This window comes from Sminthopsis crassicaudata, chromosome 1 (assembly GCF_048593235.1).
Source record: "Sminthopsis crassicaudata isolate SCR6 chromosome 1, ASM4859323v1, whole genome shotgun sequence".
NCBI classification, from domain to species: Eukaryota; Metazoa; Chordata; class Mammalia; order Dasyuromorphia; family Dasyuridae; genus Sminthopsis; species Sminthopsis crassicaudata.
This window is the reverse complement of record NC_133617.1, coordinates 511,404,598-511,430,184: the sequence shown is the minus strand read 5'-3', so window position 1 is coordinate 511,430,184 and position 25,587 is coordinate 511,404,598. Positions and strand designations below refer to the sequence as shown.

Genomic DNA, 25,587 nt, shown 5'->3' with positions numbered 1-25,587 from the left:
CATAGAACGCTGGTACATGATTGTTCTGATGTCCTTTTTATAACATTATGTCTATAGAACTAATGGTTCCCTGGAATGTTTTGTTCAATGGTGCATTCATTTTCTTTGGGAATTATTTAATAGTCTCGAGTTTATGCCTGTCCTGGACTGTCTGCTTGGAAAACAAGCATGTATTTCATGAATGTGGTTTTGAACAAACAGGTTCAGATTAAGATTTGTTAACTTATTTCTTAAATTCAATCCTTTGGGTTTTCTGAGCCTAGGGCAAATCCTCTGTGCCAACCCCAGTAATACTAGACTCCCACATCTTATTTTAAGAATCTTTTGCTGTTTTTCTGGTTTTCCGGTTTAAGCCACACAACAGTCAGATCTCAGTAAGATGACAGTGCAGTGGCCCATCGGGGGGTAGCTTCTTCCTCCATGTCCCCCAGAAGTAGAGTAAGATGTGGGAAAGTGGGGTGCTACTTAATGGGAATATTAGTTTTTAAACTTGAGGTTTTATTTGGGAAAGATACTAAGAAGCATTCAAGTAAAAGGAACAAAGAACCTACTCCCCATAGGAATACAGGCTCTGGTCAGATAGTTTCATATTTACAAACACCCATACATAGAAATCATATCTACACCCTCAATTTATTGTATGCTGGAATGAGGGGAAGGGGAAAGGAAGGATAAATCTACATTGGGTTAAAGAATGTGTGAGTAGGTGTAAAGTCTATGAGAAGCAAAGGGACAGGAAGCATTTGTCTAGGTAGAATTGACCCATTTTTCAGGTGCCAAAGACAAATATCTTGGCTCATATTACCTCAACCTCTTTTTTTTTTTTTTAAATAAACTTTAGCAGCATTTCATTTAATCATTCAGTCCTCCCACCTTCTCTCTCTCCCTCTATTCTTTCCTCCCTCCCTCTTTCCCTTTTTCCCTTCCTTCTTCCCTTCTCTCTCTCTTCCTCCTTCCCTCCCTTCTTCTCTTCCTTCCTTCTTCCTTCCTCTTTTTCTTCCCTCCCTCCCTTCCTAATTTATTATTAATAAACAAATTTAGAATATTAGCGATTAATCTTATCTAACATAATTTTCAAAAGAGATATGGGAAGAGAAGGATCTAAAGACCAAGAGAGAGTATATATGTTGGGGGAAGAAAGTCATACCAAAACAAATTAATTTTGGGAGAGTGAATCATAAGGAGGGATTAAAAAGAAAATTTAAGAACCATTGATGGATCTAAGCTGGATGGAAAGAGAAAGAATAGAGGAGTTGGGAGTAAAATACTTCAATTACAGATTCTTTTATCCTCTCATCTTTTTTTTTCTTTAGATTTTATTTTCAGTTAACAAGCATTTATTTTCTTTCTCTAATCCTCTTCTTCCTGAACACTTTTGTAACAAACATATAGTCAAAACAAATTCCTTCATTGTCTGTGTCGAAAATCATTTCTTCATTTTAACTGTCAGAATATAACTTGTTTGGTTGCTGTTTTGTTGTTGATCGTTGCATTGAAGTCTTTCAAAAGTTGTTTGATTTTACAATGTTCTTATTATATAAAAGTCTATTAGACAACAACATTTTTAATATTTGGAGATTTCAATATATTCCTTTTAGATCTTCATACATTTAACAACATAAGCAAGGATCTGAATAGAATTTTAGGACAGTTATAATGATTACTAAATGAGAATCTAAAGGAGTATACATATTTCTCACGTGTATAGTAAAAACTGACTGCTAAGTCACTAAAAATTCCATAAGACAGATGCAGAAAAGCAGAAATATTAATTACATCTTTCATTAAACTCAATACACTAAAAATTATAATAAGTAAAGAACTTTTGAAGAAAAGTCTGAAATTTTGAGGCTAAATAATTTTATACTAAAGAATTAAATACTAAAGGAATAAATAATTTAATCCTAATTTTTAAGGGGAAATTAGTACATTTAAATAATTTCAACAATATTTTCTTCAACTTTCATTACTGAACATCTCAGTGAATTGGATATACAACTGAAAAACCTAAACAAGCAACAAATAAAAAATTTCATCTAAACATAAAAAAAAAGAAATTTTGAAAATCAAAGCAATAAAGAAAATTGAAAAAAATCATTGAATTTATAAATAAAACTGGGAGTTATTAAAAAGAACCATCAAAACCATTAGTTAATTGATTAAGAAAAAATCAAATTGCTAATATAAACATAAACGATGCAGATGAAATAAAATCCTTAGAAATTTTTTTGCTTAATTATATACTAATAGTATTATTAAAGGAAATTGTAAGTATTTACAAAATCATAAAATATCCAGATTAAACTCTATTTCTTTTATTGTTAAACATTGTTATTTTAAAGATGAAATTGAACATTCCATGAAGGAACTCTTAGAAGAAAAACCCAAAGTGAATTCTTTCAAACATTCCAAGAGCAATTAAGTCCAACTTTATGTAATTATTTGCCAAAAAAAAAAAAATGTGGAAAGAATGGAGTTATTAAATTCTTGAGAAATAGATATGGACATGATAGCAGAGGCAGGGAAAGAAACTATGGATTATCTCTAATGACCTTCAGTGTAAGATTATTGAATAAAATCTTGGAGTAAAAGAACAATAACAATTTTTTAAAACATTCACTATGATTAGTTTGGATGTATATAGTATTGGTTCAATATTAGGAAATTTAGAAATATTTTGACCATATTGATATCAAAACAATAAAACCCATGAAATTATATTTATATATGTAGATGGCAAAATATATATACATAGAAAAGCATAAGAACCTTTAATATGATAAATAATATCTGAAACTGAAAAGATAGCATTATCTCTAATGGAAAAAACACAAGGTGTTTCCCATTTTATCAGGGACAAAACAAGGATGGCCATTGTTACCTTTTTAACAATTTAGAAGTGGTGGCTGTAGTAAAAAGGCAAGAAATTGTGAAAATAAGCATAGGATAAAAGGAAACAATTATCAATTTTTACAGATGATATGATTTTTGTAAAATTTAAAGATTTAATAAAAAATTAAATGGAGCAATTAAGACTTTCAGCAAAGTACAGGATATAAGACAAGTCCTCAAAAGTCATCAGGAAAAGACAGGGAAAAAATTCTATTAAAAGTAACTAAGAATATTTAGGAATCCACCTTTTGAGACACGTGTAAGAATTATGTAGATAAAAATATCTTTACTGAAATGAAGATTTAAGTGATTAGTGAGAGAATTACTCATAGTTGCATTATTTTAATATAATAAAAACATACCCAAATCTAGCATTGCATTTAGTGCATTTGGTCCCAATCGGACCAACAGAGTTCTATTCTGTGCTTTAGAGAATTAGACCCAGGAACAACAAACTGGCCTGAAAGAAGTCCCATATGGACAAATAGCTTTCTAGCCACTCTTTCTGTTGTTATAAGCAAAGAAATGCAACAATGGCTGAAAGTCTGAAAAAATTATGGTATCTCAAGTTAATGGAGTATTAATGACTAGAACATTTTGAAAAGCTTTGAAAGACTTAAAACTTTTTGACCAGTTATAACAACAGAAGACTAATGATGAGTTTTGCTTCCCACCTCTTAGTAGAGAAGTGGATGGATTGCAATTGCAGAATGCAGCATATGCTTTATTTTTTTTTAATTATAGCTTTTTATTTTCAAAATATATACATGAATAATTTTTGACATTCACTTCTACAAAACCAGTGTTCTAATTTTTTCCCTCCCTTCCCGCCTTCTCCCCAGTTGGTAAGTGATCCAATATATGTTAAACATGTGCGCTTCCTCTCTCTATATTTTCACAAATATCATATTGCACAAGAAAAATCAGATCAAAAAGGAAAAAAAAATGAGAAAGAAAACCAAATGCAAGCAAACAACTACAAAAAGAGTGAAAATGCTATGTTGTGATCCACAGTCCCCACAGTCCTCTCTCTGGGTGCAGATGGCTCTCTTCATCACAGGATCATCTCATTGTTGATAAGAGCCAAGTCCATCAGAATTGATCACTGTATTATCTTGTTGCTGTAGTTTTAGACACCTTGTTGAGTTGTTTTAATGTGCCAACTCGCTATGACCCTTTTGGGATATCCTAGGCAAAGATGCTGGAATGGTTTATATTTCCTTTTCTAGCTCATTTTATTGATGAGGAAACTGAAGCAAATTGGGTTAAGTGACTTACCTAGGGTCTCATTAGTGTTAGAGGCTAGATTTGAATTTAGGTCCCCTTGACTGCAGGGCCAGAGCTCTCTCCACTGCAATATCTAGCTGACCAATGTAGATTTTTTTTTTTTTTTTTTTTTTTTTTTTTGGTATGATTGCTTACTGGTTATATTGGAAGACTTTTATGTGGGAAGAGATTATAGGGGAAAAGGAAGTAATAACTGAGGGGAAGAGACAGGGAGACAGACAGACAGAAAGAGATGAAGAGCAGACCAAAGTTCTAAAGGACTCATAAGGAAGGCAGTGTTATGCCAGTATTAAATTTTAATATATACTTTTTAAAAATACTCACCCCCCCATGATTTCTTGTATGATCCTCTTTTCATGATTTTTTACATGAAAATGTTTATTTTTGTCAAGTTTGGGGAAAGGGAGGCCATGTGACAAAGTGAAAGGAGAATCAGAATTGGAAGATAATTGATTGACAACCACTCTATTAGGCATCAAATAAATACTTGTTGAATGGTTATATTGATGAGCAACCCACTTTTCCTTGTCTCTATGCTATCGGCTTTTCCCAGACTCATTCATCCAGCCTTCCTCAGGTCATCTATTCATTGCTATTCCACTTACTTGTAAGTTGTTTAGTCTTTTTTAAGTCATGTTGGGGTTTTCTTGGCAAAGACACTGGGTTTCCCATTCCCTTCTCCAGTTCATTTGACAGATGAAGAACTAAAGCAAATAGGATTAAGTGGCTTAAGTACTGGACCCTAAACTTCATCCGCTGCACACCTAGCTGCCCATTTCTCCCTTTAAAAACACTTATATTTAAGTTCTTGTCTACCTGGATGAAATGCTTCTAGGAGTCTTCTCTGTTTTTCTCTATGCTAAGAAAATACAGTATGGAAGTTATAGGCAGTTCTGACCAGGCTTCTGTGGCTGGCTTAGGTGCTGACTCCTCATTTGCTGCCCCTCATTTATTTTGGGCAAATGGAGGATTTGGCGTTGCTAGTACCTTAGTAAATAGTTTGGTGCTTCTCAGTGTTCTCCCCCTACCTAGTCTCTCCTTCCTTTTTCCTCCACCTATGGCTCTGTCAAATTTCTGTTTGCTTAGTAAACATGCATTTGTTCTACTTTTCCAGTTTGAAGTAACTGAGTTCTTGGCCACTTTAGCATTAAGCTTCTTAGCCTATCTAGTGAGACCCATAGTTGTAACCCCTCTCACTTTTCTGCTTTACCTAAAAAGGTTTTTATTCTCAATCTTTTCCTCCTTCTCTGTAACAATTTCTTCTATCCCTATCCCTAGAAACTGGGAAAAGTGCTTTGTCCACTTTTTTTTTCTTTATTAAAGCTTTTTATTTTTCAAAACATGTGCGTGGACAGTTACTCAGTATTAGTCCTTGCAAAACCTTGTGTTCCAATTTTCCCTTCCTTTTCCCACTCCCTCCTCTAGATGGCAAGTAGTCCAATATATATGTTAAACATGTTCCAAATATATGTTAAATCCAATATGCACATACATATTTATACAATTATCTTGCTGCACAAGAAAAATGAAATCAAACCAGAAAAAAAAAAGATGAGAAGCAAAATAAAATGCAAGCATACAATAAAAAAAGTAAAAATACTATATTATGGGCCATAGTATTCACTCAGTCCCCATGATCCTCTCTCTGGGTGTAGATGGCTCTCTTCATTGCTGAACAATTAGAAGTGGTTTGAATCATCTCATTGTTGAAGAGAGCCACGGTAATCAGAATTGATCATTGTATAATCTTGTTGCCATGTGTAATGATCTCCTGGTTCTGCTCATTTCACTTAGCATCAGTTCATGTAAATCTCTCCAGGCCTCTCTGAAATCATTCTGCTTTGCCCACTTTAAAACTCTTTAAGTTGCTCTCATCACTTTTCTTGCCTTTCTTTAGATGGGTTTTATTCTTTGCAGGAGCAAAGTTAGCAGCTCATTTGAAAGTTTAGGGGATCAGATCAGATTTTGCTTTCCCTCAAAGACCTCATATGCATCAAGGTCCTATTTTGAAAGAATCACTTAATATTTCCCCAAGATGCATCTAGTGCCCTTACTACTGATTCATAGTTATCTAGGCCAGTGGTAAACACACTTTGTTCTTAGTATCCCTTTATCCTATCAAAAATTATTGAGGATCTGTCTGAAAAGTTTTTCTATTATATTAGGAATAAAAACTAATTTTGAATTTGTAGATCCTTGAAAGGGTTTCAGAAACCCCCAGGATTCTACTTTGAGAAACACTGATCTAAGGCACTTCAGTATAGCTTCCCTTAAATCAAGATTGCATTTGTCAAGATACTCAGTCTTCTTTCTTTCTAAGGAGTTATTTAAATATTTTTAGGTTTTACTTTCTTCACCCATAAAAACACAGGTTTCTGGTTTTAACTCTATGCTCTAAGTATTACATGGAAACTACAGGTACTTTTGTTTCTAAAAGGTATACAAGTTTTAGGTAGCATAGAATCACAGATAGAATGGTGGAAGGAACTTTAAAAATTTTTAAATGGTATTTTATTTTTCCAAATACATGCAAAGATTGTTTTCAACATTCATCTTTGTAAAACCTTGTGTTCCAAATTTTTCTCCTTTCTTGCTAGACAACAAGCAACCCAATATAGATTAAACATATGCAATTCTTCTGAACATATTTTCATATTCATGTATTCATCATTCAAGAAAAATTAGATCAAAAGAAAAAAAATGAGGAAAAAATAAAACCAAATAAACAACAACAAGAAAAATAAAAAATTGAGGTATGTTTTGATCTATATTCAGTCTCCATAGTTCTTTTTGGATGTGGATGTCACTATTGGATTTGCTTTGAAGCACTCATTGTTGAAAGGAGCTAAGTCCATCTCAGCTTATCATCACATAATCTTGTTGTATACAGTATTCTTTTGGTTCTGCTCACTTCACTTCAGTTCCTCATTTTAAAGAAATGTCTGTGGAATCTCTGAATTGCCTAAGTGATATGTCAGGTCATAATAGGTAGTGAATGTGTCTAAAAAGATTTTAACTCATATTCTCTAACCCTCAATTCTATTTCTACTCTGTTATGGTTTCATTACTGTCCTCCAAAATTATCTGTCTTTATTATTTTGTGGTTCTTTTATTTATGCACTGGAAACTTTGGATCTGAGTTTTTTTTACTTGATGTATGTGAAACAAAAAAGGAAAGAAAAGGATGGGGAGAGGAAAGATTGTTATATGAAATCATAGTGAACATTAGGTTTTATATAAGTAGAGATATCTTTCCCACCTTCTCTACATGAGCACTTGATAACCTGTGGTAGTTATGGATGGGAGAGATTTTGCTTGGATTCTTTGTAGGATACTGGTCTCTTTGATGAGCTGTCCAGTCAGAAACTCATGGGGGAAACTGTTCTTTGTGTGGTGATTGGATCCTGCAAATCTTCATTTGTGTTAGTCTTCTTCATCCATATTCCAACCTCTGCCTTAATTTCCTTCCCACCCCTCCAGTGTTCTTAGCTTCCTTTTGAATACTCTATCATTCAATGACACTGTTCTTTATGTTTCTTGAACATAATACTCTCTCTTGACTCGACTCCACGCTTTTGAGAATTGCATGTCCCTCTTGTCTGCTTCCTCATCTCCACCTCCTGGCTTCCTTCAAGAGTGAGCTGAGTCCACCATCTGTAGAAGTGTTATTCCTGGTCCATTTAGCATAGGGTTCAGTACCATAGTAAGTGTCTAATATTTATTGATGAATTTATGAAATTAAATAAATGCTTATTTCCTTGCAGAGATGGTAAAGCTGAATTTCACACATTCCCTGAACTACCTGCTATTGAACCTCTGAAACTTCCTCTATTCTTGAGATACTGTCTTGGAATTATGGACTAAGGGTCTTGGAGTTTGCTAAGTAGAAATGACTTCTCTTTTAGTTACTGCCTGTTTATTGACCCTATCCTTAACACATCTGTTTAGTCTGAAACTATCTCTGACCTGACCTTTTTTTTTTTCCTCTAGGCAAAACCTATTTATGGTGGTTGGCTGCTTCTTGCTCCAGAAGGGACTGATTTTGATAATCCTGTACACAGGTCTCGGGTAAGGAAAAATTGTGGTTCTTTTCCTCTCTATTTTAAATTTTTTTTGGGGAAATGGCTCCTTAACCTTAACTTGGTAAACTAGAAAAATGAAAGAGGATTTTTTTGAAGTTTGTGAGTAAGAGCAGAGTAAGGATCTATGAAGAAATCTGGTCAGATGACATACCTTATAGGATCTTTTAGGACTTCACAGAAAGAGTTATTCTTAGTATAGGACTATTAAGAAAAAGGGCCCATTGAGAAGCCATCTACCTGTCTTCTCGACTAATCTGGCCCTAGAGAAAGTTGAGTTGGAGACTAAAATTATGAAAGTGTGTCATTGTAATTGTAAAAGTTTTTAGCAAATCAAATCCTGATTTTCTTCTAGACCGTTTACTTACTTTGAAAAAAAATTAGTTTCCTGAGATTGTAGAAATAGGTCTATCAACATCTGCTTCCCTCATGTGCTCACCAAACTGCTTGTTGATGTCATGACATCAGTGGTCTTTTCAGAATGTTATGGGTGCTCTAAGAGTAGTCAAGCATGACAAGGAAAAATAGCAGAGGAGGATTAAGAAAACATGGTTCCCAGCCAGTGGTTTGTTCTTTTGTCAGGAAGCCCTTTTGGAGCTGACACCATCACACAAACCCTTTGTTTTTCATGTGTTTTTGCCTCCTTTTGGCACTGCATATTTACCCTTAAGAATTGTTCCAATGCTCTATCCTTCCTCTTGGGCTATCCTTCCTGATCCTTTTGGTTCAATTTCTTTGACCTTGCCTTCCAATTCAGAATTTTAGATTATCTGATTAGTATTTTCTAGCACTTGGGATTCTGACTGTCCTTTCAAGTTTTGAAAATTTCTAGAAGTTATATCCTCTCTCTAGAGAACTACAAGGACCATTAGAAATGAGAGCAGGTAACAAAGTTAATATAACCTACTGCATTAGAACTTTGATTATTTAATTTCCAATTAATTTTTGGTCTATTTTCTCCTGGCCTTTTATTGCCTGTGATTTTTATTGCATCATGATTAGAAAAAAAAATGCATTTACTGTTTCTACCTTTCTGCATTTGATTTTGAGGTTTTTATGCCCTAATACATGGTCAGTTTTTGTATAGGTTCTATGAACCCCGAGAAAAAAGTAAACTCTTTTCTGTCTCCATTCAATTTTCTCTAAAGATCTATTAATGCTATCTCCTGAGGGTGACTCCTGAACTTATTGTTCAATGTTTTTGTGTTTTGGGAAATGGCCCAGGGCCAAGGAGGAATTTCGGACCTTCTTCCTCTGAAGATGGTGCTTAAAAACCCAGATTTGTCTGTAATCTGGTTCAATGGCCTGGCCTTTGAAAATCATGAGATTCTTATATTCAGCTGTTTCCCAATATTTGCATGAGGGTGGGACTCTATGCTATATAGTTGATTTTTTTTTTTTTTTTAAAACAGTAACTGAGTTTGGTATGGCCATAGAATATCAGAGCTAGAGAGAACAGGATAGCTAGATAGGGCAATGGATAGTGTTCTGGCCCTGGAGTCTGAAGGATCTGAGTTCAAATCCAGCCTCAGATGCTTGATACCCTGATTGCCTTTAAAAAGGGGGGAAAAATCGTTCAGGCCAATCCTTCTATTTATTTATTTATTTTTACAGCTGTGCCTGGCTCTTAGCTGTGACCTCTAAGAAGGACTGCTTTATTTTGTGTATGCTCATTATAATGTGAAGGCATATTAAATTCTTGTTGAATTGAATTGGCCTTTCTCCTTTTTTTTTTTTTTTTATAATAGTTTTTTATTTTCAAAATATATGTAAAGATAGTTTTCAACATTCACCTTTGCAAAGTCTTGTGTTCCAAATTTTTCTCCCTCTATCCTCTCTTCCCCCTTCCTGTAGACAGCAAGTAATGCAATATAGTTAAACATGAGCAATTCTTCTGTACATATTTACACATGTATCATGCTGCACAAGAAAAATCAGATTCAAAAAGGGGGAAAAAATGAGAGAAAACAAAAAACAAGCAAATAACAACACTGAAAAATACTGTGTTGGGATCCACATTTATTCCCCCAGCTCTCCTTCTGGATACAGATGGCTCTCTCCATCCCAAGTCCATTGGAATTTAGCCTTTTTCTTTATAAGCTCCAGGCACCCCTTGATTTTGTAGCTTGTAACATCTGACCTCATTGTCTGTTCAGGATTGGTGGAAATAGAGAAGATTCTTTCTCTGGGAACAGACCTCCATTAGTAGTTCACCCTCTGATCCTTTGGGCAGAGGAATATCACCGTTTTGGTTTCCTGGGATGAATTTTATCCCCAGTTCTTTTTCCAGAATTCTTCTTTCAAAGTTCATTCTTTTCTTAAACCTCTTTGAATGCTAGTGAACTTTTCCCCCCCCCTCTATTTGATATCTTCTTAGTAAAAAGTGAGCTATTGAGGGAAGGAACTGTGTTAATTTTGAAATCCCAGTGTCCACCACAGCATTTGCACATAGTAAGTAGTTAAATTTAAATGAATTAAATGTCTGGTGTGTCCTTATGGAGAGAATAGAAATAGTTAATAGTTACCTCTCAGAATTACAATGTTACCAGCAAAGGAAAGACCCAGCAATCTCCTTCAGCTTCACTTTATAGGACAAAATAAGCTTGTAATTCTCTCTGCCTTGATTTTAGGTTGAGAATCCAATACACCAAACTTTAATTCCTAATCACCCAGTCTCTATTTTCTTTCCAGAAATGGCAGCGGAGATTTTTCATCCTCTATGAACATGGACTTTTGCGCTATGCTTTGGATGAAATGGTAAGCATCTTTTTAAATTTTTAATTTTATTTATTTTTTACTGCTTACTTCTGTACTTATTATTATGACTATCTCTTTGGGTTGTGTCTTGATCCAATTACAATAGGTTGTTGTCACTGGTTACTCTTGGGTTTGCTATGAAAAGCTTGTAGCATTGGGTGGGAGTAATTCCTGGGTTTAATGTAGGTCTTTGTTTGGAGATGTCTTATTTAGAAGTCATGGGGCTGAGAATAAAATTCAAGAGAAAACCTATTTTATCTTCTTCTACGTTCAACCAGAACATGTCCAGGTAGGAATTGTCTCTTCTTTTGAGTTTGTCTTGTAGTTTTGAGCTGAAATTGCCTGATCACACATTGGCCTAGATGGGCATCAGTGTCTTCTCTTTCTCAAAGTTATTGGCCCTTTTTTCCCTTAAGGTTTTCGAGACCTTACTGAGATGAGAGAAAACCAGTGCATATTGGGATTTTGGGAGGAGGTCGAGGGCTGGGGGTCAGATATGATGGTTTTTCCAGTGAGAGAATTCCCATTTTTCTTCGATATTGCCTCACTGTCTACTTGCTTTCTTTGGAGAACTGGGCCAGTAGCTCCTATTATTATGTGCTGCCTGTCCTCTTCCCCAGAGGTCAAGCTTCTTTTGATAATGATTTGGTGGGGGGAGCCTAACTCCAAGTCTGAGGTAGGAGTAGTGCAACATAATTGGCCAGAAATAATATAGATAAGGAATTCAGAGAAATTTGAGATGTATATGAAGTTAAATAAACAGAAATGAGTGCAATATTCACTGTGATTATAACACATAAATGGAAAAATCAACTTCCTTTTTTGATGTAATTTAAAAAACATTTTTAATAGTATTTTATTTTTCCAAATACATGTATAGATACTTTTCAGTATTGAAGTAAATTTTCAAAATCCAGTGCAGGGAGATTCTGAAGGACAAATAGTAAAACATTATCTCCATCTGAGAGGTGAATGACTATTAGACTATATACTGCATACATTATCTATCAAATGTGGTCACTGTATGAGAAGTGGTTGCTTAATTATTGGCTTTTATCATAAGGAATGATTTAATCTGAAGAGGGAGAGGAGTCTTATTTTTCCCTTAGAAGTGAATGAGACAAAGATCAAAAGTTCTAATAAAATATATTTTTTAAAAAAATTAGATTCCTCTAAAATATATAGGTTGAACAGAATTGTTCTTTTGTGTCTCCCCTCTTTCCTCCACCACTCTCATCTTTCAAGCTTTACTCAATTACTCTGATGCTTCTTCCCTTTTAGTCTGAAGCCTGGCTTTTGGGAAAGGTTTGAACCTGGTTCATGTCTTATGTGGAAGGAGAGAAAAAAAGCATTTCCTCTCTATCCGTACCTCCCAAGTAACATTTGAAAAAAATTAAGCAAAGCCAAACAATCCATCAACTACACCTGGTGATGTATATACCATTATACACATACATATGTATACAGTATATCCATAGGTCTCACCTCTAATGAAAATATATTTCACCATCAGGGCAAAGATTAATCTTTTTAACTATAACTCCCTCATTTTTCAATTTAGAACAATAGGTTTCAAAGTCTAGATCAGGGACTGCTGATGAATTTTTTTTTTTTTTTTAAATTTTCATTCTATTTTATTTAGAATTTTTTTCCCCACAGTATATATGCATGAGTAATTTTTTTTTTTTACAACATTATCCCTTGTATTCATTTTTCCAAATTATCCCCTCCCTCCCTCCACTCCCTCCCCTAGATGACAGGCAATCCCATACATTTTACATGTGTTACAGTATAACCTAGATACAATACATGTGTGTAAATCCCATTTTCTTGTTGCACGTTAAGTATTAGCTTCCGAAGGTATAAGTAACCTGGGTAGATAGACAGTAGTGCTAACAATTTACATTCACTTCCCAGTGTTCCTTCTCTGGGTGTAGTTGTTTCTGTCCATCATTGATCAGCAGGAAGTGAGTTGGATCTTCTCTATGTTGAAGATTTCCACTTCCATCAGAATACATCTTCATACAGTATTGAAGTGTACAGAGATCTTCTGGTTCTATTTATTTCACTCAGCATCAGTTGATGTAAGTCTTTCCAAACCTCTCTGTATTCCTCCTGCTGGTCATTTCTTACAGAGCAATAATATTCCATAACCTTCATATACCACAATTTACCCAAACATTCTCCAATTGATGGACACCCATTTATCTTCCAGTTTCTTGCCACTACGAAAAGATCTGCCACAAACATTTTGGCACATACAGGTCCCTTTCCGCTCTTTAGTATTTCTTTGGGATATAAGCCCAATAACAGCAATGCTGGGTCAAAGGGTATGCACAGTTTGATAACTTTTTGGGCATAGTTCCAAATTGCTCTCCAGAATGGCTGGATTCTTTCACAACTCCACCAACAATGTATCAGTGTCCCAGTTTTCCCACAGCCCCTCCAACATTCATCATTATTTGTTCCTGTCATCTTAGCCAATCTGACAGGTGTGTAGTGGTATCTCAGAGTTGTCTTAATTTGCATTTCTCTGATCAGTAGTGATTTGGAACACTCTTTCATATAAGTGGATATAGTTTCAATTTCATCATCTGAGAATTGTCTGTTCATATCCTTTGACCATTTATCAATTGGAAAATGGTTGGTTTCTTATAAATTAGGGTCAGTTCTCTATATATTTTGGAAATGAGACCTTTGTCAGAACCTTTAACTTTAAAAATATTTTCCCAATTTGTTACTTCCCTTCTAATCTTGTTTGCATTAGTATTATTTGTACAGAAACTTTTTAGTTTGATGTAATCAAAATCTTCTATTTTGTGATCAATAATGATCTCTAAATCTCCTCTGGTCATAAATTCCTTCCTCCTCCACAAGTCTGAGAGGTAGACTATCCTCTGTTCCTCTAATCTATTTATTATCTCATTCTTTATGGCTAAATCATGGACCCATTTTGATCTTATCTTGGTATATGGTGTTAAGTGTGGATCCATATCTAATTTCTGCCATACTAATTTCCAGTTTTCCCAACAGTTTTTTCCAAAATAATGAATTTTTATTCCTAATGTTGGTATCTTTGGGTTTGTCAAAGATTAGATTGCTATAGTTGTACCCTTTTTTGTCCTTTGTATCTAATCTGTTCCACTGATCGACTAGTCTATTTCTTAGCCAGTACCAAATGGTTTTGGTGACTGCTGCTATATAATATAGCTTTAGATCAGGTACACTTAGACCACCTTCCTCTGACTTTTTTTTCATTAGTTCCCTTAAAATAGTTTCTTGGGAGTCTGATTGGTATAGCACTAAATAAATAGATTAGTTTGGGGAGTATTGTCATCTTTATTATATTCGCTCGGCCTATCCAAGAGCACTGAATGTCTTTCCAATTATTTAAATCCGACTTTATTTTTGTGGCAAGTGTTTTGTAATTTTTCTCATATAATTCCTGACTATTCTTTGGTAGATGGATTCCCAAATACTTTATACTCTCAACATTTGTTTGGAATGGAATTTCTCTTTGTATCTCTTGCTGTTGCATTTTGTTGGTGATATATAGAAATGCTGAGGATTTATGTGGATTTATTTTGTATCCTGCAACTTTGCTAAAGTTGTGAATTATTTCTAATAGCTTTTTAGCAGAGTCTTTGGGGTTCTCTAAGCATCATGTCATCTGCAAAAAGTGATAGTTTGATTTCCTCATTTCCTACTCTAATTCCTTGAATCTCTTTCTCGGCTCTTATTGCTGAGGCTAGCATTTCTAGTACTATATTGAATAGTAATGGTGATAGTGGGCAACCTTGTTTCACTCCTGATCTTACTGGGAAAGGTTGGACTGCTGATGAATTTGCAAAAATTTTCCATCTTCCTTCTATTCTCTGTGCATTAAAAAAAAATTGTTTCAATGACCCTCCTTTTTCTTCCCACTGCCATAGCAACTGTTTCCCAGTTTATCCCAATATAGTAGTATTTAGAGTAGTGTTACTTGTTCATTCCTCATGGAAACCTTGAATGAGTTGGTTTTTGCCCTTGGCTCAAGATGTTTAGAACATGATATTTACTTTGTTGGTGCAGTTTAGTGTTTAATATTTCTTTGTTGCCTGCTAATTCCCACTAATGTCATCCTTCCCATTTGCCTGCTGGGTGTTCACAGTGGTAGTCAGGAGCCTGTGGGGTCATCAAGAATGCCCATTGACACCCCCCCCCCAAAAAAAAAAAAAAAGTTTGAGAATCATTGGAGGGCAATGAGAAAGGAAATATGCTCAAGTTATACAGGATTTATGTTGTAGTTAAGGAACTTGGAAAACAGATTCTTTGGTTTATTATCCCTCTGGTAAAAGGGAATCCGAGCTTGTCAGACCCTTGGCTCTTGGGCTCATTTTTTCCGAGTGTGTCGTTGCTTTCAGTTTGAGGTCCATTCTTCTAAACTGCTTTGAGATTTCCTTTTGTCTAACCAGGGCTGGCCCTTTGCTTTCAGGTCATCCATAGTTTCATTATTCCAGAAGGGATCGAGAAGGGTCTTTAGAGTCATTTCTTTGTATACATACGTATTATTACCAGCCAAGGTGTCTTTCTTAAAGTTGACATATTCCCTTGGAAACATTATTTCAGTTAGGACGACTTTCCCTGACTCTGTCTTAAAACCGTTAAGATGGCTCAGTCTCTCCCTTTGCTCTTTCCATATCTAAACTTCACTTTTCATAGGGCACGGAGCTGCTTCAATATGTCTTTGTAATTGAATTGAACTCAAGTCTCCTAAATAATTGAGACTTCTTAGCTAAGAGCATTGACACCTTGTGATCAATTTTTAGTCTCCTAGCAACCTGGCAGATTGCTGGGATGTTATTTCATGTCAAACAAGGATGGAGAAGAGACTTTGCCAGCCATGTGGGCAAAGAAGAAGAGCCCCTAAAACTACCTGTGGCTAAAAAAGGAAGGAAAAGAACAAATGGTGGGACTAACTCATGTTGGGTAGTTTTTTTCTTCTGTAATTAAAAAAAAACAAACAAGCAACCTTTGTTTATTGGAGGTTATTCCTTGGTTATTGACCTTTTCTAGGAGTTGAAAAGACTAACATGATGAGCAGTGAAAAAATAGAACTAGCAGATTGATCTCCTTTCTTTGTCCCTCTCTCCTTACCCCATTTCCCTGATTGTCTCTAGGGATGTCCACGTAATTGTCATTTTTTGTGATTATACCTGATACTGTGAAGATGCTCCAACTCTAAAATGTTAACGTGGTTTACTAGAATTGTATTCAAGGGGCAGCTAGGTGGCGCAGTGGATAGAGCACCAGCCTTGAATTCAGGAGGACCTGAGTTCAAATGTGGTCTCAGACACTTAACACTTCCTATTGTGTGACCCTGGGCAAGTCACTTAACCCTAGCCTGGGGGGGGAAGTAGAATTGTATTCAAATCATTATTTAGGGACGGAAAGAGATGTCCTTTATATCCGATCCAGAAAAGGGGTTGGTTTTCTGAGGTGGTCCCTTGAAAATTGGAGTCTAAGGAAAGAACTAAAATAAGGACAAATCTTAGAAGAAAGGAGAGATGTGGTTATTTGGTTTGTTGGTCTGTTTTTAGGTAATTGGGCTTAGATTACTTATAAAAGAGGGTCACACAGCTAGTAAGTATCTGAGGCCAGATTTGAATTTATGTCTTCCCTCCCTCCCTCCCTCCCTCCCTCCCTCCTTCCCTTCCCTTCCCTTCCCTTCCCTTCTCTTCCCTCCCTCCCTCCCTCCCTCCCTCCCTCCCTCCCTCCCTCCCTCCCTCCCTCCCTCCCTCCCTCCCTCCCTCCCTCCCTCCTTCCTTCCTTCCTTCCTTCCTTCCTTCCTTCCTTCCTTCCTTCCTTCCTTCCTTCCTTCCTTCCTTCCTTCCTTCCTTCCTTCCTTCCTTCCTTCCTTCCTTCCTTCCTTCCTTCCTTCCTTCCTTCCTTCCTTCCTTCCTTCCTTCCTTCCTTCCTTCCTCCCTCTCTTTTTCTCTTTCTTTTCAAAATAATATCTCATATCTAATTTTTCCCCTATCCACAAGTCATCATCCTAATACAGATCCTTGTCCCTTATCTTGACCATTATAATATTCTCCTACTTGATCTCTTTATCTTAATTCTTTCCCCACTTCAATTCATCCTCTACATAGCTGCCATAGTTTGACTATGATGCCCTCTATCCAGAGCTCCATATCTGGAATTAAATACAAATGCCTCTATTTGACATTTAAAGCTCTTCATGACTTAGTGTTTTCCTATTTTCCCAATTTTTTTGTACCTACACATTCTATGTATGATTCAGCCACAGTGCCCTGATTTTTGTTCCTTGACTGAATAATTTGCTTCTATTCCTCTGCTTCCCTTCAGGAGTCATCCCAAGTGCCATCTTCTCTGTGAACCTTCAACTTCTGGTGCCCTCTATCCCAAAATGTCCTTGTAATCATTGTGTATATGCTTCCTGCAAAAACCCATGATTTCACTTTTGTCTTTATTTCCCTAATACTTGATTGCTTTATCATATTGTAGGAGCTGAGTGAATGATTCTTGATGTACGTGAATAAATTTGTCTTAGAATTTAATATTATGTATTCATACCTAATGAACTGCAATATGGCTGATTACCCTAAGGGAGATTTTATTAATTATATCCAGTCTTATTGGCAAACAGTCATTATGTAAATGGGTTATTTGGAGCTTCTGACGAAGCATGCTGACCATCCATTGTGCAGTTAATTCTACAGGATTTAGGGATCTGAATGAGGTTCTAGAACAAGTAATCATATTATTTTCTTTTCAGGATTTCACTCTGATAGTATCAACCTTGGAAACATTTTTTCCTCCCTAAATTGACTGCTTCTCTGTTCCCATTTATGTGCTTTGTTTGCAACCTTGGGTTTAAGGAAGAAGCTGTTTCCTGTAAAACAAAATCCCAAATTGGAAACAAAATTAAGATGTGTTTAGTCCAGCCTTTGCTGGAATCTGGGAAATTTGGTGAAATGATAATTCTTTTGCCTAGTGAACTCAAGGACCAGAAACATCCAATTACTCATCTCCTTTTCTGTACCCTAGTTTCTTCAACAGTAAAGAACAGTTTCTGTAAAATGTTAATATTTTTATTATTTTGGCACTGGTATAGAGTTAAGACAGATTGTTGTTAATAGGTAGTGTATTCTGGTGAATAGAATTTTAGATTCAGCCCCTTCTCAATCTCTAATCGTATGAATATTGGAATATGTTGACTAATATTATCAACTCAGTTTTTCCCTTGAAAAATGGGCTAATAATAGTGCCTACTAATGCAAAGTTGTTAGTATCAAAGTAATAGAAAATGTTTTGCAAATCTTACACACACATACATATAAGTGCTACTGTTTTAGATAGAGAGCTTCACTAAAAAGAAGGCCTAACTTGGGGAAGAAGAAGAATTTTCAGGGGCCCCAGTGCTGAAGCAAGGGAGTAGAAAGCTAATTTCTTCAGCTGAGACTTTGAAGACCTCATTTCCCACAGGACTTGGCCTCCTGAACTGGGTTTGTAGGACAGCCTGGCCCCTCCTATCCTCGTTTTATAATCATTCTCTCTCATGGGAGAGCGAAAAAGAATAGATTTTCTGATGTTCCTAAACTGTGTCAGCTCTGGGACGGCCTGACCCTGTCCCATCTGGAAAAGCTGTAGAGAAACCCTTTGGATCTGGGAGGCCTTGGTCTTGAGGTGGTGAGGAGATGGAAGAAGGAGATTTGTAACTGTTGAAGCAGATTATGTTATCAGAGAGTTAGGAGCTAGGACAAGCTGATCTTTCACTTTGGGTATTTGTTTTTCCCCTCTCTAGCTAAGCCCTTGACTGCAAGGTCAGATAATGTCTGTAGGATTTTTAGAAAAAAAGTTGTTTACTAATGGAAGGCCTTTATAGAAACTCTTCTAATAGATAGATGTTGTGGGAAAGGGGAATTTCAAAACTGTTGAAGATAGTAGTCTAGGAGGAAAGGGTGGTATTGAATGGAGTTCATAGGTTTGAAATACCCAGCAAATGTTTCACTGTGAGCTTCCTGCCCCATGTGCTTCATGGAGAAGACAGTCCTAAGACTCCAAACTTTAAATCTCAGTTACTAAATGTGTGATACTGGCTGGGTTAGTCTCTTCACTTCTCTTCAGATCTTACTTTCTATTTTTAATGAGTGAGTTTGAACAAATGGTCTTTCACTTTTGAGATTCTAGGATTCTAAAAGTCTACAATTGTCTTCATGGTTTTGATATATCACAAATCAGCATAAGAAATATAATACAGCTTTTTTTTTTGGGGGGGGGGAGATGGCACACGAAAGGCAGCTGACGACACAGAAGTTTAGAAACTTAGAAATGTGTAAAATATATGTATATCTTTTAATACCCATAGTAATTCAGATTTCTCTGGTACAGAGTGCTGAAAAATTTTATGTGAATTTTCTAAATCATAGTGGCTTCATGCTCCTAACCCTTGGGATATAGAAGAGATAACTATAATTCAACCAACATCTATTAAATATTTACTGTTTAGCAAAATGTGATGCACTTTGCTAAACTCCTGGGATTACAGACCAAAAACAAAACAAAACAAAACACCATCCCTTCGTATAAAGAGCTTATTTACTACTTGGAAAGATGTATGAATAAAATATGGATGTAAGTAAATTTTTTTTAAAATGTAAATTATGTGCCATAGATAAAAAGAAAGAATTTCTAAGAAGTTGGGGATGAGGGAATCAGTAGACTTCACTTAGGAGGTGAAAACTCATCTGTGCTATGAAGAAAGCTAGAAATCCTTGGAAGAGATAGTTAAATTTTTGGCATGGGGGAGGACCACTTGTGTAAAGTAAGGCTCCTAAAGGGGAAGTGGAAGAAAATTTCTCAATGTTTTTGGGTTTGGGTTTTTTTTTGGGGGAGATTTTATTTTATTTTATTTTTCATTTTTGCAGAATTCTGATAAAAGATAAACTGGATTGCCCCATTGCCTAGTAGATCTACCAACCTATACTGCCCTTTGACCTTCTGAACCTATTACTTGCCTGGTTAATCATCTTTAACTTTACAATGGTTTTCTCACTGTGGTGATCCTGGCCAGTGGTTATAAAACTTTGGTTGGTAATAGCATCAAAGGCTCTTGTCTTGGGAGGGTCTTTGGAGTTTATCTTATCCAGTCCCCTTATCTTACAGAAGAGGAAACTGAGACCCAGATGAGTTGAGTCATTTAATGTCACCAACCCAGGTCCTCTGACTCAAATCTAGTGATATTTCCTTCCCTCTAAAGTTTGTCTTTATTGTTCTCTCTTACTTTATTTGTAAATGTTCTTAACCTTTTGGGGCATTTCTTTGGCTGTCTGGTGAAGCCTTTAAACTCCTTCTAAGAATAATGTTTCAAGTTGCCTAAAATTAAATACTAAAATATAATAAGTACAAACAGTACTCAGGAAACCACTTACATCAAAATGTAGCTAGATTAAAAAAGCTGATATATTATAATGCCCTGAAAACATTGAGGCAGTGTGGCATAGTAAAAGATCAAGCCTTGTCTCTTAATACTTAATATTTTATACTTAATAATTTGGTCTTATACATTAATTGTATATTAATTTATATATTTATATATATTATATCAATTACATGAATTTTTTCATCTGGAAAATGATGGTAATATTTGTGCTACCAGTGTTTGATAAAGAAAGTTCTTTGTAATTTCTTAACATGTTGTATATGTTTGAAGAATTATTAATCTCATCATCTCATTTTTATTCAACATTGCTAGGGTGTATATGGTAGAAGCACAAGGGAAGAGCCCAAGTGGGCTTTGGACCAGCCTGATTTGTTATTGGGTTTAAAATGATGTTCAGTTGTGTCCAAATATTCATGACCCCATTTAGGGTTTTCTTGTCACTGATACTGGAATGGTATTTGCCATTTCCTTCTCCATCCCATTTTACAGATGATGGACTAGATGGAAGCAGATGGGTTAAATGTGACTTGCTCAGTCATATAGGTAGTAAGAGTCAGAGGCCAGAATTTGAATTTATGAACATGAGTCTTTTGATTCCATCCATTATGCCATCTAATTGCCCCTCCTTTACTTTCCCCTAAATAGTCATCTCAGGACACTTCTATTTGAGACTTCCCTCTGTGCCCTACCCACACAAATCCAATGATACTTACATTAACAGTTTCTTGGTTTTGCAAAATAAAAATTATGCATACAACCTGAATGACAACCCCACTGCTCAAAAGATGCCAAAAATATAATGATGTGAGCAGCTGATGTCCAAATAATTTGGGACCTTGGGAAGAGGATGTGGAACTGTTTGGATCAGGCTTGACCAGTCTTCATACCCATTTACAGCCCTTATTTTTTCCTTTTATACCTCTCCCTTTTCTCTGAAGATTTTTTTGTTTCTGTTAAATGTCTGTCTGTTTATATATATATTCAGGTATAAGGAGAGTCAAACATTAAATCATTGCTCAGGTAGCATTTGGTTTGACAGAGAAATACATTTTGATACCTTACTTGCAAATCTTTGAGAATTCAGTGTGTTTATTAAAAAAAAAAAAATCTTCCCACCTTTCCGTCTCGATTGGCATTGTGATTTTGTAAATCTGATAGATGACATAGTTGGTTCTGAGGTCAAAGTCAGTGACTGATGGACCCGTTGGATCTGGTTTGATGGAGAGAAAGGACAGATGGGATTGTGGGGGATAATTTTTCTATCTGAAAGAAAGGAAAAAGCTGAGGAATCCTGCCTCTGTATTATCCTTTGTATTTACCTAATGCATTTCTGAAACCAGTGATCTATTAGAGAATAAATCTCTGCTATTCTAGGGAATTTTTTTTTTTAAACCACCCTAATGCCAAGTATCTAGGTATAGACAATGGAAAAGAAATGATTGTTGAAGCAAGATAGTTTTGTGAGGGGAATCTGGATACTCCATAGAGTGAATACATACTAAGGCTTGTGGGCAGAGGTGATTTCTCCACAGGGTCTAGTTAGGATAGAATGAAAGAGGCTGGTAGAGAAGGCCCTTAGAGCACCTTTAAGATACTGTTCTGTCCAATTTAGAATAAGAGGTCATTGCCTTCAAAGACCTTGAGTCTTGTCTTGATATTTATTCCATGTGAAAAGTTGCTGTTAGACTTGGCTGAGCTCCTAGTGAAATATTTATATTCACAGTAGACTTGCCAGGACCTGGAGACAGTAAAGGTATATTCTGGATCAGGTGAGCAGGCAGGCAAAGTATTGTGGGTTTGAACTCTGTAAGGGAAACGTAGATAGAACTTATCTCTGTAGCTCTGACTGGGACTAATGGAATTCTGTTTACTTTCCTTCTTTCTTCCCCATGGTCTTATCCTTTACTTTTTTTTTTTGGCTGTTAAGTTGGAAGTTGGCTTAATTTCTCATTCTAGGTATAATGGAAAGAGTCCCAGATTGGGAGTCAGGAGACCTGGGTTCTAGTCTTATCTTTGCTGTAAATAATCTTTTGTTCTACCACTCTGGACCTTGTCTGTAAAACAAGAAGATTGAGTTAGATGATTCCTAAGGTCCTAAGATTTCTGAGAATCCAAAATTCTTTTAGAAAGCTTGCCTATTCTTGTCTACAAGAACGGATTCTCACAAATGAAAATTCATCCAGACTTAGACAATGCTTTCCAGTAAATGTACCATTCTTCCCCTTATCCTATACCCCCATGGACCTTGGAATAAAGTCCTCAGAGATCACCTCAGAGATATTATTGTCCAATGCTCGAATTTTATAGGTGAAGAAACTGAAGTCCAGAAGAGTGAAGTCATTTGTTTAAGGTCACATTTGTTTAAGATACACCCTTCCATGCTCTCTCATACTTTGTGAAGCCTTTCAAAGCTTTTTTTTTTGAAATCTGTTTCAAGGCCATTGTTTCAAGTTTGGTTTTTTCCTCTGTTCAGTTGCTACTGTTTTCACTGTCATAAGGTGATGGATGGATGGTATATATTCTTGAGGTAATATAAAGTAACAACAGTGATGGAGGGGGTGGGAGAAAAAATGTGGGTGGGAGTGTTAAAAAGGAACAGATCAAGAATTTGAACTCGGGACTTTCACACTCCAAGGACCACTTAATTTCCCCTATGTTAGGCTGCCTCTCATGCCTTTGAGAGGAGTGTGGAAGGATGTGGGCCTGAGGTGAATTTTAGGAATAAATTATTTCAAGAATTTATTTTCTCTTTTATATTCTTTTTCTGTGTCTCTCTTTAGATGCCAGATAAAGGTGATATGGAAGAACTGAAATAATAAGAAAGGGAAGTCTTTCAGGGGTGGGGGCAGGGGTTCAGAGAAAGATGGCTTGTCAGCTTAGTCGAGGGGGACTCTGAAGGTCTTTTCCCTTGATCCCTATGGAGGCAGCCTGTTCTGCTGGCATCTGTTACCCACATGGAAGAAAAATAAGTGAAGCTTGGGATCATTACTCTGAAGAATTGCTGTGGGTTTTCCCCCTCCTTCTCTGTTTTAGCCATAGCTTCAGTCTGGCCCTAACCAGGATTATAATTCAATTTATCTGTTATTTCTTTAATGCTCTATAAAGTAAACTAATCAGGCTTGCAATCCAGCTCTCTCTCCTGATGTTTCCTTTCTCTCAAATTACTTGAGTATGAATTGTGCCTCTGGTCTTCATTGCCTTTGTGACATAGGACAATTTATTTTCCTTTCAGCCTCAGTTTCCTTATTTGTAAAATGAGTATTTGGGCTAGAAAGCTGACATTAATTTAGCATATTGAAATTTGTGAAGCACTTTACATAGGCATTATCTTATTTGAAGCTCATATAAGCATCATATAAACCTGTGAGGATGATATTAAAACACTATTTTTTTTTGTCCTAACTTTCCAGAAACAGGGACTGAAAGAGATTTAAGTGATTTGGCATGGTCCCAAAGCTAGGAGGGATGATTTGATTCTCAGATCTTCCTGATTCTTAATCTAATAGTTTGTTTTCAATATGCTACTTTTCTGGTCTTTTAGCTCAAATTCCTTTCTTGGGAAGCAATCTTTTCTGTCAAGCAAAATTCTTCTGAAGGGGAAACAACATTTACTTCAAAATTAAGTGTAAAATGCCTACCAATTAATTTTGTTGGAAGTAGCATGAACTACTGTAAGGGGTAGAGAGTGAGTATCAATCAGTACAGGCTTCCTCTGTTAAATAGGATTTGGGTTGAACTTTGAAGTGATCCAGAAGTGCTATGAGGTGGGGATAAGGAGGGAGTGTATTCTGGGCATGGTGGCACCCTGTGCGTAAGCATGGGATCTGATGATGGCAGTGCATGAGGAACAACAATCAGTCCAGGTTGGCTGGAACATAGTACCAGAAGGTGAGAGTATTTTTTGTTGATAACCTTCTTCTTCTTTTTTAAAAATATGTATATTTTTAATATTGCCATCATTTCCCCCAGTATTCTCCTCTGTCTCTACATAATAAATAATAGACAAAAAACAAACAAAAGGAAAAGGAGAATTATCAGTCCAATTGATCAGTCCGTCGGAAAGTCTGAACTTGTATGCCATGTATAGCATTTGGGGCCTCTCCCCAAAGCACAGGGTTTGTGGAAAGAGAATCTTTCACATCTCTTTCTAGCTATGCTTGTCATTTATAATTTTGCAATGTTTACTGTTGACTTTTTTTTAATATGTGTGTTTCTTTCCATGTTATTGTAATTACTGTATATATTGTCTTTTTATTTATTTTTTCAATAGTATTTTATTTGTCCAATTACATTTAGAGATAGTTTTCAACATTTTTTTTAAAAGCTTTTTATTTTCAAAGCACATACATGGATGATTTTTCAACACTAACCTTTGCAAAACCTTGTGTTCCACTTTCCCCCTTCCCCTGCCCCCCAATTAAACATGGTAGATATATATGTTAAATCCAATATAGGTATACATATTTATACAATTATCTTATTGCACAAGAAAAATCAAATCAAACAGGAAAAAAAATGAGAAAGAAAATAAAATACAAGCAAACAACAATAAAAAGAGTGAAAATGCTATGTTGTGAACCACACTCAGTGAATAGCCTGAGTTAATTTCTTTTTAGTATTGATTAATTTAGCCTCTTTGCTGTCCAAGGAACTATCATAAATCTTTACTATCACAATTCAGAGGTGTAGATTTTACAATCCAGTGTAGATGATGTTAATTTGTGTTTTTCTAAATCAAAATAAGATCTGCAAAGATTTGTGGTCACTTGAGTTTCATAGGGAAGAAGACAAATTAGAATGGACAAAGACTGGAAGTAGAGGACTAATTTTGAAGCTATTGCAGTAGTCTGTAAGAGGTGATGAGATTTTGAATTAGATTGGTGGCTGTGTGCGTGAGATGTGATAAGTAGAAACAAGATCTAGCAACTGTGGAAGGAAATGAAGATTGAAATGTAGAATGATCATAAGGAGAGTAATAATAAGGTTATGACTTGGATTGCTGGGAAAATGAAAGTGGGTGTGATAAGAGTTTTAGAAAAGAGATGAGTCTGAGGAGAGTGATAATGAGTTCTATTTTGAACATGCTGAGTTTGAGACGAGTCCACTAATTTGAAATGGACACTT

The 25,587-nt window shown here is 35.8% G+C and overlaps 1 protein-coding gene across 1 annotated transcript in view; it reads left to right on the top strand.

Moving 5' to 3' along the window:
* Positions 1–25,587, top strand: part of MPRIP (myosin phosphatase Rho interacting protein) — a 213,525-nt gene that overhangs the window by 35,766 nt on the left and 152,172 nt on the right. Inside the window, 2 exon segments of the mRNA XM_074281598.1 lie at positions 8,170–8,247; positions 10,950–11,015. Coding sequence (XP_074137699.1) covers positions 8,170–8,247; positions 10,950–11,015 — 144 coding nt within the window.